General features: G+C 39.8%; 1 protein-coding gene and 1 long non-coding RNA gene across 4 annotated transcripts; both read right to left on the bottom strand.

The window, feature by feature from the left end:
- Positions 1-109: 109 nt before the first annotated feature.
- On the bottom strand, positions 110-10964 carry LOC111824918. Its single transcript, XR_002827987.1, has 2 exons — positions 10822-10964; positions 110-1186 (listed from the first exon to the last, which is right to left on the bottom strand). It is a non-coding gene; the product is annotated as an uncharacterized LOC111824918 (long non-coding RNA).
- A 1785-nt stretch (positions 10965-12749) lies between these two features.
- On the bottom strand, positions 12750-19014 carry RNF7 (ring finger protein 7). 3 transcript variants are annotated; one of them, XR_002827985.1, is made up of 4 exons: positions 18543-19014; positions 15597-15644; positions 13933-14344; positions 12750-13758 (listed from the first exon to the last, which is right to left on the bottom strand). XR_002827985.1 is itself a non-coding variant. In XM_014451219.2 (4 exons), exons 1-4 carry the CDS (start codon positions 18576-18578, stop codon positions 13702-13704), a joined length of 240 nt encoding a protein of 79 aa, XP_014306705.1. In that variant the 5' UTR covers positions 18579-18991; the 3' UTR covers positions 12750-13701. The 3 variants fall into 3 exon arrangements, 1 of the variants encoding a protein (XP_014306705.1); XR_002827986.1 differs by lacking the exon at positions 18543-19014 and adding an exon at positions 16299-16320; XM_014451219.2 differs by having other exon boundaries at positions 13933-14031; positions 18543-18991.
- Between the last annotated feature and the right edge of the window lie 194 nt (positions 19015-19208).

The raw sequence follows: 19208 nt of genomic DNA, 5'->3' as shown, positions 1-19208 counted from the left end.
AAATACTTTCTTTATCCCAGTTTTGTTCAATAGGGACATGCCGAACCACAGATGGAATTCAAGATGTCCTAGTAGCCACATGAGAAAGGTTAAAAGAAACAAGTGAAACGAACTTTAATAATGCATTTTATATAGCACGAGATATTATCATTTCAACATGTAATTGATGTAGAAGTTGCTAATGGGATATTGCACAGCCTTTTCTGTGTTCTGAGTGTTTAGAATCTGCTTTGTATTTTACTACCACACATCTCAATTCGAGCCAGCCCCTTTCAGATGCTCAGTAGCCACATGTGGGCAGCGGCTGCCTTATTAAACAGCTCAGACTTAACCCCTCTTTTGGTAGCTTTATCATGCATAAATAAGAGGAAGTTTGTCTTATTTTTGTTTGTATTCTAATTAGCGATAGCAAAGACCATCTGGGTAAAAAAAACAACAACACACTCTTGCAGTAATTGAAAATGACCTGACTAATGAGAACAAAATTTAGATAATAATTTGAACACAAAATTTAGACGTTATAAAATGACTATTTGTTGCCTCCTGGCAATTGTTAATAGAGTATCATTATTTTAAAGTCTTAGCCACCTGAAAAAAAGAGGTCTATTTAAAATGGAATACTTTATGTGGTTGCTAGCAATTAGGGTTGAGGTCCCAACTTAATGAAATAGCCATTGTCAATCCAATTAAAGAACAGCATTGAGTTCTTAGCTTAGAAGCAGAGCCAAGTGCTGGGCACAGTCAGGATACCCTGCACCAATGGGGAAAAGAGCCAGGAATCTTGGATTGGAGATGTGGCCAGATGGTTACGAGAACTAACTTCAGCACTGCTTGGGAAAGCTGAGTCCTGTTGCTAGCAAGTCCTAGCTGTGCGATCTTCAGCATGTTACTAAACTTCTCTGAGCCTCAGTCTCATTAACTGAAAACAGAAAATAATGGAGTAAGTTCTTGAGGGAAGTCAATGCCAAATAGTGCCTCGCACAACGAAGTGATATTAAAGTATCAGCTTTTAAATAATTACTACAATCATCAACACCTGATTCAAAAGTTTTTCTGACGCAGACTGGAGTCCGGAGCAACCTAAGCGATGTGGAAGAAGTTGGGTTCCTCTGTCCAATGTCCACCCAGCAGAGAGCAGCCAACTCGGGATTTTGCAGAGCTTGGAAAGCTGTGGGGTCTGGTGGAACTGGAAGACAGGCAGATCGGATTAATCAACATGCAAGATTTCTAACAACGAACTATTGCAACTAAATGATTTACTATACACCCTCCCCCCACATACACACACACAGAGTGAAAAGAGGAGATATTTCATTTTGAAAGAAGAAAATAAACTTTTATGATAGGAGAAAACAACAAAAATATTTTAGTATCTTTTATGACTAATTTTGTAAGCTAAAGAAAAAAAATGCTTTTTGCCCAGATCTTCCATGGGATTTTGCATCATGAGGTGTAAAGCATTGTCTGTGATGTATATGTCCTTAAAGTTTACAATGCTCTGATGTCATTCAACATTTGAAACAAAAAGAACATAAAAAGTTTAAGTTAATGATTAGAAATAGGGTATGCTTAATTTGCTTCCCTTTCTGAGAATTTTAAATTTTGAAAATACATCCTAGAAAAAGGAAAAGAGTAAAGCAAGGTTTCTAGTAAGAGCATGACCTTCTTTTACAATGAACACTTCTCTGCCCGGTCCAACAGCACATCTATTTGAGGATCAAGAATTATAAAATAGCCCTAGCCGGTTTGGCTCAGTGGATAGAGCATCAGCCTGCGGACTGAAGGGTCCCGGGTTCGATTCCGGTCAGGGGCATGTACCTCGGTTGCAGGCTTGATCCCTGGGCCCCAACCTGTGTGGGAGGCAACCAATCAATGTGTCTCTTTTACATTGATGTTTTTCTCTCTCTCTGTCTGTCTCTCTCCCTCCTTTCCACTCTCTCTAAAAATCAAAGGAAAAATATCCTCAGGTGAGGATTAACAAAACAAAACAAAAAGAAAGAATTATGAAATAATATAACTCAATATTATATGATCTCAGAAACAGAAGGTATTTTGAGCAGCGTAAGTTCTGAAGCAGACTAATATGTCAGCATTAAGACATCCAATGACCCCAGATTATTCTTCAACTTCTGGTTTAAATTCTTCCATAGTAAAGATTTTGCTTTTTTCTTTCAGTAGAAGACAAGCACCAAAGGAAAAGCTGAGGGTCTTTATCTTTCCAACAACAGCAGATCACACTTTGTATTTTCATAATTCGATGAAATCAAGGATGTCTTGTTGGTTAAAATTTTTTGAATACTAAACAGAGAAGACATGGAGCTAGATGCATTTTAGACTATTGTTTCCATATGGTCACAGAAATTTTCTCACAAAAATTTAGTTTTCAAGCACAAGATGAAGACAAAGAAATGATGAATGATGAGGCAAGTGTGAAGGGTAGTTTTGGCGGCATAGTTAATGGAAGCATAATAACCTCGATACCCCGTGGTTAGAGGCCATCATAGAAGGAGGCACTGCATCCAATGGGAGCATTGAGGAAGGAGCAACGCATTTCTAGCTGTCAGGAAATGTCCATTGAAACCAAGCATTTTCTTTCAAATCCTTCAATGAAAGGAACTTTCTTATTAGGAATGGCAATATTTTCCAGAAATTTACAGATTTCCTGTTTTCAACTGAAAATGAGAGAGGCATGCTGTAGAGAAGACGGTAGCCAGCATGTTTTTAATTATTATAAGCATGTTTTCATGGTCTCTCTGCCCCCAGTCTTTCTTTAGCTCAAACCCATCTTCAACAGAGATGGACAATCTTTTAAAGAGCAAATCTAGTAATCTTAGTCTGCCAAGCATTTTTTTTAAAGTTTTGACTTTTATTTTATTTATTTATTTTAATATGTTTTTATTGATTTCAGAGAGTGTTAGGGAGAGGGAGACATAGAAACATCAACGATGAGAGACAATCATCAATCGGCTGCCTCCTGCACGCCCCATCCTGGGGATTGAGCCCACAACTGGGCCATGTGTCCTGACCTGGAACCGAACCTGTGACCTCTTGGGTCAGCACTCAACTACTGAGCCACACAGTCATAGACTGAGTTAAATACAACATAGGTAACTTCAGTGTTGACCAGTCTAAGCTCTTACTGTACATGAAGAAAATTGATACCAGAAAAAAAAGTGCCAGGTTTGGATTAGGAACTTGGGGTCCCCCTCTTCAGTGAAGGGCTTTTCTCACTGGGGGCTGCCCCTGTGGCACAGAAAAGCTATGGGGTCAAAAGAGTCCCGTCTGGACTGGAAGAAGCTGGGATTGGCTTTAGAAATTATTCTTGTGATTTATTTCCTATCAAAATGGCAAATTTTCTAATTTTAAGGTTGGTGTGGTATCATGGTTATAACGCTACGCATCTAGTTCAGCTCCATTTAAAATTGCTACTGAAACAATTACCATGCATTCAAAGGAAACATTACTGTAACAACAGGAATTCTGACCTTCCTTAAAAGCCATACCAAGAATACACAGGGAAAAATTTTGCTTTGAGGCTACATAACATAGAAGAAGTTGCAAATGCTTTAACTGGGACCATGGAATCCGCAGACATGTTTAAAGTTTCTTGCTTTCATCATAAATTAAATTCATAAATATTGAACCTTAGGATTCATAATCTGGCATAACATAAACATCTCCCTCTTTAAACAGGACTCTAAGTGTTTTAATAATGACTACATACCCATAACAGAGAATATTCTTCTTCAACAAGGAGCCACAGTAGCTGAGAGAGAAAGTTAAGTAATTGGTATATTTTAAGAAAACAGAAAATACTTCCTGACTAGAGAGGTTCAACTTGCAAATGTATTATGGCAGATGTACAAAAGAAAGTGCGTCCACAAAGTGAGACTTAAAAAATCTATTAAAAGTAGATTTTATTAAAGAAGTCTAAAAGATTATTAGAGAAGACCAAACAATGCAGTGCTAACAACAACAGCAACAACAACAAAAAAACAAAATAAAGTCCAGAAAGCATATACTTTGATATGTACGAAAAATGTGGGAATGAGTTGTAAAATTTCTTGTGGTTATAATAAAAAAAGGGGGATGAAAGTCAAAGTTATTTTCATTGGAACACAAAAGACTATTCTGGAATGGAGAAGTATTCAGTGTTTGCTACAAATTTTGGTAAGTCTGCTTCTGAAACTTTCTTTTTTCATATTCAGTGAAGAATAAAAACAATTGAGAGTTGAGAGAATAAGGGGATTATAAGGAAACGTGAACAAATTAAGCATTAGACCACAGCTAAATGTCCACTAGTGGGGTGAGGGAAGTTATGTTAAAAAATATGTTAAAGTATATAAACACCATCAAGTTTAATAAGCAGTAGTAACATTAGGGTCACTTGGTAATAGCAAATGAGATGAAAGCCTTATTTCTCTACATAGGAGGGAACATAATAGAAGGCTGACTCTGACATGTGTTATGCTAGAGAAAACCAGATTCAGTTGGTGAGATTTAAATATCATTCATTGCTAGTAATGAACTTGATGTATAAAAGGGAATTAATAATGCTAGAATTGAGTAGTAAATTCAACACAGTTCTCCTGGCATGGCTTTCATTTGTCTATTCAGTCTATTCATTCATCCCACAAAGAAGAGAGAGAAAAGAGAAAGGAGAGAGAGAAAGAGAGAGAGAGAGAGAGAGAGAGAGAGAGAGAGAGAGAGAGAGAGAGAGATCAGGCACTGTTCTAGGCACAGGGTATGCAACAGTAAAAACAGACAAAAATTCCTGTCTTTATGGAGATGACATTTTAGTGGATGAGACTGTCAATAAACAAAATATATATTAAATTGTGGTATTATAAACCACCCCAAAACTTCAAAACTTAAAATAATGATTTATTATTCCCATCATTCTGAGCTTTGATTGTGCAGGTCCTTGCCCGTCTGACTCATGGGCCTGCATTCCTGGCTCAGCTGGGAGAGCCGGGGTGCCACTGGAAGTTTCTGCTACAATTTTAACAGGTTCCTAGACTGAAGGGGGTGAGGTTAAAACTAGAAAAATCCGTTTGGAGCCTAGGTCAGTGGAGGGGTAAGAGGGTTTGTGTATGAGTTGAATATGGGATGTGGCAGAAAGCAAAAGGACAAGGTTGATTCCAAGTTTTGGGGCCTGAGTCACTGGAAGGATGAATGTCCCACTGGACACCCTCTGGAAGAGCAGGTTGTGGAGATCCTGAAGAGCTCAGCCTTGTACCTGTTCAGCTTGCACTGCCTATGAGGCATCCGAATGCAGCTCTTAAGTATTCTGCTGGATCTGTGGGGCTGGAGCCCAGGGAAGAGGCCTCGGCTGGAGATCCTCATTGGGAGTCACCCAGTATATAAATGGCATTGAAAGCTGTGGGACTCGATGCGACACTCCGGGGTAAGAGCAGGGAAGAACTGTAAGGACTGAGCCCTTGAAGTTGGGGAGGTGAGAAGTGCAGAGGAGAAGGAAGCAAGCCAGCAGAGGACGGTGTCCTAGCAGCCAAGTGAAGGAAGGGGGTCAAGAAAGACAGTGATCTGCCGTGGCAAATGCTGCTGGCAGGTCAAGAGAACTATCGTTAGTTTTATTTACTGTGCGTTGTTGTTGTGAAGCTGAAAAGGAACATTAAAATGGAGTGAACTTTTTTTATTATAGTTATAAAAATGGATACTTAACAATGAAATGGTGTACTGTGCACAAAGAAAAAAAACTACCAAACATCTAGCAGTGTAGTCAGGTGAGTGGCACACTGGCATTTATTCTCCTGGAGGACAAAAAAAAATCTGTTTGAGAGCTTAATGTTTTGTTTATTTCCAAATTTTTCCAAGGTCTAATTTTTAGTTGCAAAATTGACCTTGAAATATTTCTGTTGGTTATCATGATGAAGGATACGGGAAATCACTACTGTGCTGTGCTGCGTGTTGGGGAGGGGAAGGGGAGAGACAAAGTTCATGTATCTTGGTTAATAGTGGTTAGACATACTATTTTAATAAAATATTGAAGCTAACAGGTTTTGTGTGTTTTTTTAGCAATTTGGAGGTCACTAGGGAATTTGATAAGAGAAGTTTCAATGGAGCGGTGTGATGAAACCGTTATAGTCAGTTCGACAGAGAGAACTAAAGGAGATAAATTGAACATAGCCAGTAGAATCTACTCTTTGGAGGAGTTTTGTTCAAGGTATGAGACCATGGGAGTGAGTGGTCAAGGGAGGGGTGGAGAGCACAAGATCACTGAGGAGAGGAGGTCAGGGCATTGAGAGGCCAGAGTATTAGAAGCATCACCTCTGTGAATATTGAAATCACCAAGAATATCCAAAGAGCAGTGATGGAGACTGAGAGGGTACAGAGCCAGCATCCTAATGGGATGAAGGGCTGTGAATGTGGGGCTGCGAGAGGACTGTAGTGAGTGGTGGTCTAATGACATGAGATTGGAGTGGTGTTTTTAGGGAGAGAGACAGGAATGAAAAGAAATGAAGTCATCTTGCCCATTGCTAGGTCCAGTGATCTGAGGGGAACAGGAGCGTTTGCAGAAAAAGCATTGTTCTCAGGCAAGAACCAAGTGTTAGAAAAAGAGAGAAGGGAACTTACAAAGGAGGAGGAGGATGGAGGAAATGGTGTTGGTATAATTGTCAGAGGAAGAGTTTCAGAAGTTGGAGAGGCGTGGGAGATGGAGGAAGAAAAGGAGATGTAAAGAACTAGTTGGGATTTAAGAAAAAGCAAGGTGACCTGGAAAGCCTGCCTTTCTTGTGTTGTCTGACGGACCTAGCTGAGATGAAGGCAGGATTAGGCTGATGGTCTCAAGCAGATGGTGCCAGACTGAGTGTTGGGGCAGGGAGGGGTGCTGGCCTGTAGTGGGCACATAGGATGCTGGAGCTGCCCCTGGACCACTGAGACCACTGAACCCACTGAACCACTGAGTTGTGGGAGGTCTTATGCAGAGCACTTGGGCCCCTCCCACCTGGTCCACGTGGGCAGAGGTGGCAGAGGTTTGGCCTGCGCTGAGCTGGCAGGACCTGAGGCATTTTCGTGGTTAGATGGTGGGTTTGAGGGCTGCGGGTGGGGACTCCTTTTACTTTACACCCACCTAAGCTCCAAACAGCAGGGCTGTGGAGTTGGGAGGACTTCAGCACTCCTGAGTTTTATTCGCTGTCTGTGTGTACTCACAAGATCTCAGTTCTGGGCCATCTGTCCGACAGAAACCCCACACTACAGCCTCAGGGCTGTGAAACATAACAGATGGGAAAGACCCTACTCCGTATCTTTTATCCTTAAGATTTAAACGCCTTGTTAGAAAAGCTACAAGTTCAGAGTTCAGTGAGGAATTTCAGGCTATCCTAAAATTTTTGCCTTATACATTTAAAACCCTGAAAAATGTTCTAGAAGAGAGTTGGAATGAATAAAATTTTCCCTTTAAAAAAGTCACCTCTTCCTTTACTTATTTCTTCTACATTTTGATAAACTTCCTGAAAATGTAGCATTTCTAATGAACTCCAAGGAGCTTTCTCAGATTACCTCCCCAGGGGACCAGAACAAGATGAGAAACACAATTATTTTGATTTGAGTGCTTTCGTGAAGAGTTGAACAATAAGGCAAATGGAACAACCATTAATAAGCCATTAATGCACTTTCTTGTATTTTCCACTTAGTAGCAAATGTAAACTAGTGTTGGATGTGGTCTTAAATAATATCATCACTTTTATAAAAATTCAGATTTATTTTACATGGAGAGATCTTGAGTGTATAGTTAGATGAGTTTTGACAAACGGATACACTCATGTAACTATCACCCAAACCAATGTATAGAACATCCCCACCCCCGATAAAAGCTTTTGTGCCTCTTCAATGCTCTCACCAAAAGGCAACCATTCTATTTCTATCGATTCGTTTTGCCTGTTCTTGAGTTTCATATAAACAAACTCCTACTGTTAAGTACTCTTTTATTCCTGCATTCTTTTGCTCAACATAATGTTTTGAGATTCATCTGTGTTGTAGCATGTATCAGTAGTTTGTTCTTTTTATTTTTTAAAATTTTACTGCTGAGTAGTATTTCATTCTATGAATATACCATTAATCTTCTGTTGACGGACACTTGGGTTATTTCCAGTTTGGGGCTATTATAAATATGGAAAAAAAAGCAGTTTTGAATATTTGTCTGTTTTTTTGTAGACATGTTTTCTTTCCTTTTAGGCAAATACCTAGGAATAGAATAGTTGGGTCTTAGGGTAGATGTATATTTAACTCTTTACTGCCTTACTGTTTGCCAGAATGGCTGTTCCATTTTTCATTCCCACCAGCAATCTAAGAGAATTCCAGGTCCCCCCGATCTTCACCAAGACTTGGTGTTATCAGACTTTTTAACTTGAGCTAGTCTAAGGAGTGTGCAGAGGTATTTCATTGTGACTTTAACTTGCATTTCTGATGAGGAATGTTAGGCACCTTTTCGCGTGCTGCCTATTTGTATGCCTTCTTTTGTGCTGTCTTTTCAATTCTGTTGCGCAATATCCAGGTCTTTAAACTTTTGTTGAGAATATGGTCACATCAGGCAGTATTCTGTTGACTGATCATATTCCTTTAGAGAAGCTGAACCTGGCTGCTGTGGCTCAGTGGTTGAGCATTGACCTATGAACCTATCATGGTTTGATTCCAGGTCAGGGCACATGCTTGGGTTATAGGCTCGATCCCTAGTAGGGGGTGTGCAGGAGGCAGCAGATCAGATTCTCTCTCATTATTTATGTTTCTTTCTCTCTCCCTTTTCCTTCCTCTCTGAAATCAATAAAAATATATTTTAAAAAAAGATAGAATCTGAATATTGTGCAGATGTTGGCAGCAATGGCCAAAATAAGATAGCTAGGTAAGAGCATTAGATTTAGATCTTTCCAAACAGTTTAAATTTCTCAGAACAATTTTCTTTCTTTTTTTGTTTTTGTTAATAAAGCCTCATTACCATCCTTCACTGATGCTCAGTGCTACAAATAATCTAACATGTTTACAATTAACTTCTTACAAAATCCTTATTAAGAACAATTAGGAATGCTTTACCCATAATTAAAAACATTATTTTCAAAGTGCCAATTCTATTAAAGGAGCTTTCAAAAACGAATAAAATAATAGCATTTACCATGTACTGGGAATTATGCTCAGTTTTACATGCGTATTAATAAACCATTTAGTCTCCAGTGCTCAAAAAGATCTGGTAAGGTAGATATTGTACATGAGGAAACTCAGGTATGGAGAGGTGAAGTAACTTGCTCACGGTCACACAAATAAATGGTGGCACTAGTATTCAAGTCAAGGTATTTTGGCTCTAGCGTATCAGAGTATCAACATGCAGACAAAATACTTTTTCTCTAAGATGTACTTCATTGAACAAAACGTAACAGAAATGGAATGATGTAAAAATGGCAGAGGAGGAACTTCCATGCAAGTATTTCTCATGTATCACTCACATGTTCAATATAAAGCAGCTCAAGTTTTTAAAACGATTTGTACTTTAATTCTAATTTTCCTTATATCCAATCAGTAATATTTTCCCTTTAAATATTAATATTTTTTTAATAAGGGCTTACTAAAGTAAACATGAAAATTTTCTAATTTTCTTTTCAGAGCATTACCTGAAGTCAGCCCTTGGCAGTAACTTAAAAAGCAACAAAGCATTTTAAAAATAGTTACCTTTCTTATCAGACGTCTTTTAAACGTCTAAAGGAACACTTAAACATTCCTTTCTGTTCCTAATGGCTTCTACATTAGCTTCAGTCAAATAAAATAACTTTGAGCTTATTCTTTAGACCCCCGAAGACTGCTGAGTGAGTGAATGTTCACCAACCATATATGTCCTAGGCATTGAAGACTCACTTAGGAGTTGTTCGCCTCTAAAGGAGTACATAGATCAGCGAGATTTGCTTCTCTGAACTCTTTTTAGGTTAGTAGCTACTCAAAAATCAGAACCCTTCTTAGGGTTTTATAGGATTTATTTTATATCTATCATTTTAGGATGTTTCTCATAGACTGTGGTACGAAGTATACAAGTTAATTGCCTGTACAAGCACTTTAACAGTGCTCCCAGATAAGCCAATACCACTTCTAAAGGGGATGTTTGGAAACGTGAGCTTTCTTTTGGGTGGCACAACGATCGGTGGCACCCCTGGCATTTGGTGGGTGGGGGCCAGGACAGCTCAAAGTCTTACATGTGGAACAATCTCACGTGAAGAAACATAGTTCAGCATCCTGTGTGACTTCCCAATGCCCATTCATGTAGTAGAAAAATCAGTTTATGATGATCTGAACCTAGAAACTAATGTTTTCATATAGTATAAAGTGCTGTTTTGCATAGTTTTAAGTAAAATTCATTGTTTCCAAACACACAACATGTAAATCAAGACTGTATATTTGCTCAGAACTTTACTATGTACGATCCACCAATTTAGGGGGAAGTCTTATCAATAGAAATGTTTGTGTTTCTGAATCACAACAGTCTATATGGAGTTATTATCACTTACACACATAGTCTTCAGATGTAATTATACCCAAGCATTTACATACTGAAATATAAAGGATTATAAATTACTTTCCTCTTATTTCTATTCTATGTACAATTAAGTTATTATATACATTTTAATGTCACTTCAGGATAGTAAAGGGGACATTTTTTATAAAAAGGAAGTAATGGATTTGATAGGGTCAATTTACTGACTCAGATGCCAGCCGTAATACAAGGCAACTTGCATAGATGGGAAATTAAATAGTTAAAGATGACAAATGTTCCCAATACATTAGTAAAATAAAATTCAACACTGTTTAACCACAAGGACAGAAAACCTGTTCAATGCTTAGCTTCTGCGTTGGGTCTCCTAATTAGATGTCACAGCTTGTTCTTTTGGCTGCAACTTTCAGATGGCTCTGCAGATGAGCTGATACCATTCCAGGGCGGGTAGGATCAGTGCTGCTCTGTCCCATCCCTCCTCTTCTATCCTCAGAGGATGATGTGTAATAGAAAGAAAGCTTTGTTAGGTGACAGACAGGCAGGTTTGCTGTGGAAAATCAATTTATTACCACCATCCTCATTTCATTTACATACTATCACACTAAAATAACTCAACATTTTTAGTATTTCTCTTTACTTTAAAGCCAAATATTTGGTTCACTTTTTTATTTTTAAATATATTTTATTGATTTTTTACAGAGAGGAAGGGAGAGGGATAGAGAGTTAGAAACATTGATGAGAAACATCAATCAGCTGCCTCCTACACACCTCCTACTGGGGATATGCCCGCAACCAAGGTACATGCCCTTGACCGGAATCGACCCTGGGACCCTTCAGTCTGCAGGCCGACGCCTTATCCACTGAGCCAAACCGGTTAGGGCTGGCTCACTTTTTATAGATACAACTTTTTAAAAAGGTCCAAAAGCTGCTAAAATAGTTCATTGCCCATGACAAACACAAATAGTCAAACATATTTATACTAGAGGCCCGGTGCATGAATTCGTGCACAGGTGGGGTCCCTTGGCCTGGCCAGCGATCAGGGCTGTCTCATCCAGTCCCGATTGGGGTGACGGGGGCTGGCTGGCACGGGGAGGGACCACGGGAGGTTGGCCAGATGGCCGGGGAGGGACCATAGGAAGGCTCCAGGGTGTGTCTGGCCCTCTCACCCAGTCCCAATCGGCCAGACCCCAGCAGCAAGCTAACCTCCTGGTTGGAGCATCTGCCCCCTTGTGGTCAGTGTGCGTCACAGCGACTGGTTGAACAGTTGACTGAATGGTCAACTGATCGGTTGGACACTTAGCATATTACACTTATTATATAGGATATTGTAATTTTTTCAGTGGATACTTGTGAAAAAATATATAAGCAAAAATTTCCAGAGGGATCTGATTAGTAATAGCCAATGTGAATGCATACAGAATTTTAATTTTTATTATACTACAGGCCCAGTGCACAGATTCCTGCACCAGTGGGGTCCCTCAGCCTGGCCTGTGCCCTCTCACAATCCGGGACCCCTTGGGGAATGTCAGACTGCCGGTTTTGGCCCAATCCCCGCAGACCAAGATCACGGGGATCAGGCCGAAGACCAGGGAGGAGCTGGAGCCCAGGCCAGGCACCACACCGCTTCTGCTCATCTCAGCCCTGCTGCGCCTGCTACTGCTGCCGCTCGGTAGTTGCTGCAGAGGCAGGAGGCTTGCACCTGTCTGTCAGTGAGCAGTGCTCCGGCTGTGGGAGCGCACTGACCACCAGGGGGCAGCTCCTACGTTGAGTGTCTGCCCCCTGGTGGTCAGTGCACGTCATAGCAACCCGTCGACCAGTCATTCGGTCGCTTGGGCTTTTATATATATAGATTTTCATATTTTATGTATGCGTATTAGATGTAAAGATTCATAAATTGTTATAAATTAACCTTCACTAAATGTGAATGAGTGGGATAAGATTTTCTTACACTTTTATGTTTCTAGGTAATAAACTTAAAACTTTCTTATTACCAACTAGAGGCCCAGTGCATGAATTCATGCACAGGTGGGGTCCCTTGGACTGGCCAGCGATCGAGGCCTATCAGGCTGGCTGACTGGCAGGGGAAAGGGACTGTGGGAGGTTGGCTGTGGGAGCGCAATGACCACCAGGGGGCAGCTCCTGCATTGAGCGTGTCATAGCGACTGGTTGACTGGTCTTTCCAGTTGTAACAGTCGCTTAGGCTTTTATACATATATATATGGAAGAGCATATAAATATTTTTTTCTAATGAAATAAAAGCATTCACTTGACAAATCAGTTTATTAATATCAAGTTTAAGGTTGTGCATAAAATTGCAATAATGACAATTTAAATGAAGTAAACAGAATAAACTGTTTATTAAAACACTGTGTAATAAAATAAACTTTTTTTGATCCGATGCTAGAGTGGTAAACATTTCCCCCTTATTAACAGTCCACCTGAAACAGTTAAATTATACCATACTCTGGTTAAAACTTGAAAATACCCCTGTTCTTTCCCAGTGAATGACTGAACAGTGAGGTGTGCAGATCTAGGGTTTTCTGACGAGTCAATGATAGAGAACGAAAACCTAAAAGACAAGCAAAATCCCATATGCCCAAAGATGAAATCTTATTTACTCTGCTCTCTGGCCCAAACTTAAAATTGTCATATCAAATAAATATTTAATGAATCACCCCTTTTCCTGTCTAAAATAAATATCAAGAACAAATTAAGGATAAGAGTTGGGTTTTAAACTGCATTTTATTTGTTACTATAACATTGTCTTTTTTTTTAACTGATCAACCTTAAAGCATGCAAAAGTTCACTTCCAACGGAACTGCTTCCACAGTCCCTTACATATCAATAAGTAAATTATAAAGGTCAATTTGTAGTTCTCTCCTCCTTTATAGCACTTCTAAGCAGTGTGACACATACCACAGAGATAGGAAAGGCCATCTTTAATAAATTATCTTCTTAATTGTAGAGAATTTCTGAAAATGAAACTGACAAAATGCTAACCCAATGCCTTGGATGAGTCCTCAAGGACCAAAGATCCATCTCCTCCCTATTGGAAGACTTAGTCCTCCGGAGTGTCCTGGTCGTTGTAGGGCACTTGATAAGGCGATCCACCAGGGCTCTGGACAAATGCACTAAGAAGCCCTTTCACCACTCTCATTTGCCGATTCTTTGGACCACCCAGTCTTGCTGGCAGAGAGGGCAGCGATTGTTCTGTTTCACCCACAGGGACATGCAGCAGTTGTGGAAGGAATGATTACATTCTCCCCAGACCACTAAAAGGAGGGGGAAAAAAGATTATTTGACATTAGACATTTCAATTTAAATGACCGAGCTCAAATATATAGCTTATTTTATATTATGAATAATAATCATAGTTCATAATCTCAAATAAAAATGATAAATTGGTCAAAATAATTTTTTCTACCTGTAAAGAAACAGAAACTTACATGTGTAAGGTTTGTGCTTAGGGGCCGTCCCACCACAGCTCTAGAATCTGTGAATGATGTGGTGGCCCTGGTTCCTATACAGCTCCATATGCTGTCTTCCTGAAGTTAGGAGATTAAAGGACTTGAGTCTTCCTTAGATCCCAGACCTGAGTTCTCAGTCATGCACTGACCTTGGAGATGTTTTTTGGCTTTATTTTACTAAAAAATATCCTCCTGATTTTTATTTATTAAGATATGAGTTTTAAGTGTTTTCAAGTTCATAAGTAGGTATTATGAATAGATGACATGCTTCTAAATATTATCAGCTGTACATCTGCTGAGTTGTTTCCTGGAAGTGCTGATAAATTGTGTTGTCATCAATAAGCAGTGCAATTCCTCATGTGACAAACAATGAAATTTTCAAAGTGGCTGTCTGGAAAGAGAGGTCTCTTTGTGATCAAAGAAAGATGGTCTATACCCCACAATTACCAAATTAATGTGTTTTTTAAAACAGCATGAAAGAAAAATTTTAAACTAAGGGAAATCACCCACAATCTGGACTACAATCTGAAATGTGAGCTTCATCTGTCCCTTGCTTGACCATCTGAGCTATATGATAACAGAACAATTAAGACATAGGAATAAAAAAGAAAAAAACTTCTTATGAAAATAGGCTGTAGAGGGTAGAAAGCAAGAATCATTCTAGTGTTTCAGAAGAAAGAAACAGGATTTGATCAAAATGGCATAGATCATTAATAAAAAGCTGTATATAAGCCCTGGCCAGGGGGCTCAGTTGATGGGAGCATCGTCCTGTATACCAAAAGGTTTTGGGTTCGATTTCTAGTCAGGGCACATACCTAGGTTTCAGGTTCGATTCCTGGTATGGGAGGTAACGATATTTCTTTCTTTCATTGATGTTTCACTTTCTCTCTCTCCGTCCCTCTCTTCCTTCTCCTCTCTCTCTCCCTCCCTCCCTCTATAAAAAAAATCAATAAAAACATATCCTGTAAACCATACCAGCACAAAGTACAAAGATAACTTTTCATTCTAGGAAAAACGTTTAAACACGTATATAAAGCAATCTAGAAGTGATGATTTCAAGAACTGGGTTATACATACCTTTGAACTGCTTAAAACATTTAGCCAAGACAACTTTTGTAGTCAAGACTATAAGGAAAATTTAATATACACACACACATACACACACACATACATACATACTATATTTCAAAAAAAGACTTACAATTTTTCTATCTCAATTAAAAGTTAAACACTCTATCATAAGAGTACTGAAAACTGAAATGCTTTAGTAGAATGAAACTCTACCAAAACTGACCTATAACATACTCAAAATTTTAATGATGCTTTGGCAAATTCCTTCTTATATAATTTTCTTAATAGAAGAGGATTATTCATTTTTTTGATTATCAAAATATTTACTATGCCCATGTCTGGAATACTTATATAACCAATTCTTCTTAATTACAGACAATAAAAAACAAACAAACTTGCAGATGAATTCCATTAAGGCCTCTGAGAACCAACACATTTTATATTAATAATGGATTACTGCTTTACAGCTTATTTTTGTGTATTGATAAAGTCAATCTTAATAGCAAATTCAAACATCCCCACTGAGAGAAAACCTTCAGTTGAAAAAGCATTAGAATGAAATTACAACATACCAACACAATCCTCTTGTTTGTTTTCAGCTTGACATCTAAGACAGGCATCTAAAAGTAAACAAACAGCAATTCTCATTCTGATGCTCAGAACGCAATTTTTAAAACCCAGACACTTCAAAGTCAAAAAACGCCCAAAGGGTTAGAGATGGAGATAAAAGGCTCATTCTATTAGTTTCTCATTTGAACATAACTGTTTAAACAGGAATAAAGTACAAGGCACTCTACTAATCTACTTCTGACCAGGAGCAATTTTACCAGGGTTACTGACCCTCTATTTTTACAAGCTCTGATGAAAAGAGGTCCTGCCAGTGGATGCAACCACTAGAGAATACTTCACTCTATTAGAAGTTATTATAAGCTCACTGGGCATGCTCATATAGCTCAACCTTAGGGGTAGTTTATTTTCCAGACACCCTTTTAAATAAGCTATGCACATGGGATATAAACTACAGCATAGTGAATGGTCAATACTATAATAACTATGTATGGTGCCAAGTGGGTACTGGAAATATTGGGGTGAACACTTTGTAAAGTATATTATTATCTAACCACTATGCTGCTGTACAAAATATAATACTGAATGTAAACTATACTTGAATAAATAAAATTTAAAAAATGAGCCATGCATATATATTGGTATTTGCTTATACATACATAAAGAAACTTTAGAAGGATACCCAAGAAACTAATAATAGAGTTTACCTGGAGGGGACTGAGTGGGAAGGAGTTTTCATTGTATACTGTCTTAAAATTTTGAATTATGTGATTGTATAATCTATATAAATATTAAATTAAAATTAATTACAAATACTTTCTAAAAACTAGGAGTTTTTCTTCTTCTAAGAAAATGCTTCCTTTACAAACTAAGTCTGAGCCCATTTAACCAACAATGGCAAAATATTTTAATAAATTACTTGGGAGTAAATACTAGGAATGGGAACCTAAAGTATACTAGGTTGCTTGATGAAGAAGGTAATACAGAATATATATGCTTGGTGAAGGAGGTAAAATAGATTATTTTAGGGACTAACTAAATGGATTCATTCACTAGCTGGAAGAGTCAAAGTTGGGTAACGGAAGTTCAAACCAACAGAAAAAAAAGTTTTAACTGGAGAAAAATAATTCAGTAAAAATAGACACACGGTGGAGCTGAAGCCTGTTCTTCTTACACTGGATTATGCACAGGCTCTTGTTTGCTTCTCTCTGCATGTTTTTACCCTAAAAAAACACACCACCCTGGCCTCTTCAGTGTGGACTAAAAACAACATTGCCTCCTAAGACTTTCTTCAACTCCATAATTACTAAGTATCTGCTCTGTGAAAGGAGTTATATGCACAGGGGACACCAAAATGACGAAGTCTGGATTCCTGGTCTTCACAGCAAATAGGGAGACAGACAGGCAAACGACTGAGTATCTTAAGGATCCCGATGTAACAGTGAAGACGAGGCTCTGGTTCTGTGCAATCACAGAATTAGAGTTTGTGATCCCAACTGCCTCTTTCACAAACGAGGAAAAGAAGGCCCCAAAGGGTTGTGTCAAATGTCCAAGTTAACATACAGCCATGAAGGGTTACTCTGGCTCTTTATAACTTGGCAGCACAAGCAAAAGCCTTCCTGTCTTCCTCAGCAGCCCTTGCTCCTTTCAGAATGAAGGCAGGAGAGTGGAAACCAACAGTGTTAACCACCTCGGAATAGGTTGACAGGCAAAGCATGGATCAAGAAGTCACAATAAATCAGTTGTGTATGAGATGAATTCCAAATATTAAGGAAATGGGATTAAGTGGGCTCTTTTTTCTTTAGGATCTAGAAATCTCTGAATTACGCTTATAGCTTTGATTTAGACGATCAAACACTGACCTAAGTAGATAAAAATTCCCAGTTTCAGATTAAAAAAAAGTTTCTTTTGATGACGTTCCTAATATCTGAAACAGCACATTTCTAAGCAGTACAACAACACTAACACCTTTTAGAATGATGAGGGTGAGGGCTGGGAAGTCTGAAAAACAAACTTCCTCCTGCTGTCAGCTGACCTCTATGTGGATTTTAACACCTCGTAAACAAAATACAAAGGTCCAGCCCAGAACACCTTCCAGAACTCAAAGTATAGCTGCTGTAATCTGCAACATTAATCCACAGGAGCAGAACCTTGCTATCATTAGAAAGTCAAATGTGCTGTTTCAGATATTAGGAACGTCATCAAAAGAAACTTTTTTAAATCTGAAACTTTGGGAATTTTTATCTACTTAGGTCAGTGTTTGATCGTCTAAACCAAAGCTACAAGCGTAATTCAGAGATTTACTTACAGACCATACTCTGACTTACTTTCAATGTCCCAAGTACAGTTTATTTGTTGCAAGATAGCAACCAGGACTTTAATTCCATATTTCTACTTCCTAGTTTAAATTTTTTTTCCTTTGGGGGAGAAGAATAAAATGCCTTTTTAGGAACATTCTTCTTTTTCAACTAAAGGAAATTTAGGTGACACAATGTTCAGCAAAGCCTGCCTTGCTAAAGAACAAAAAGTGAAGTCACCTACGTAAGTTAAAAATGCCAAAGTGGAAAACATGATTCCAGTTGTGAAGTAAGGCATAAGTTATGTGGTAAGGGGACTGTACTGCAGGCCAATCAACTCGGTACTTTTTAAACCTAAATTTGCAACATAAGTGGATCACGTCTGAAATCAAGCTCTTTCGAAAAGTGAAACATAAAAAATATCTGGATCCCACTGCTCTAAGTCCTCTCGGGAACAAGCCCTTCTGCATAAACGACTAGCGGGCTCGCTAAAGAGGGTAAACTGAGGGACCTCCTGCTTCTGCTGGATTGCAAGTCTTCCTCCCGCAAGAAGGGAGAGCCATGCTCCTTTAAGTTATTTTCTCCAGTTCTCTCATTTTTCCGGGCAAGACACAAAGTTTTAAAACGACAGAAACGTCGGTTTTCTTCGCCTACCCTCAGGAAAGGACAGGTAAGAAGCTCTCGGAGCATCTTAAATGTCAATGCCCTCTTGAAACCTGCAACCGGCGGCTCAGCAGCACCGCGTTTCCAAGGTGGCCCGAGCGCTCACAACAGAGACCAGACGCGGCGACACGGGGCGAGGCGGTCACGCGAGGGCTCGCTCGGCCCCCGTCTTTACTCCCGGAACCACGGGAGGAAGCAACCCCTCCGAGCAGGGCGGGCGCTCCCAGGGGATGGCACCCTGCGACAGGCAGGGCCCGCGGGGAGGGGAAGGCCCGTGTGTCTAAGTCCGGGGCTTCGCGTTACTCAATTCCCACGAAACGGGAACATTCCGGCACCGCCCTGCGCTCCCGGCGGCCGAGCGCGCGCGTGGGGCCGGTCCGAGCAGCCCGACTCCCAGGCCGGGCCTGCGGCGGCGGCCCCGCAACGCAGTCCCCGCAGCTCAGGAGCGGCCCCAGGGAGTCGTTCGGCGGAAGGTGACGGAGCACCCACCCCTCGGGTGTGTGGCCGGACCCCGCGACCCCTCCGCGGCCCCAGGCCCTCGCCGCCACCCCTCCGCGGCCCGCTTTCACAGTCGGGGCGGGGCCGCCGCACTAACTGAGTCGGTTCCTCCCAGTGTATCCTGGGTCACACCTATCTCTCCCAAAATGACTTTCACCC

Source organism: Myotis lucifugus, unplaced genomic scaffold (genome assembly GCF_000147115.1).
Source record: "Myotis lucifugus unplaced genomic scaffold, Myoluc2.0 scaffold_8, whole genome shotgun sequence".
In the NCBI taxonomy this organism is placed as follows: Eukaryota; Metazoa; Chordata; class Mammalia; order Chiroptera; family Vespertilionidae; genus Myotis; species Myotis lucifugus.
The sequence above is the reverse complement of the archived record's forward strand: the minus strand, read 5'-3'. Positions and strand labels throughout refer to the sequence as shown.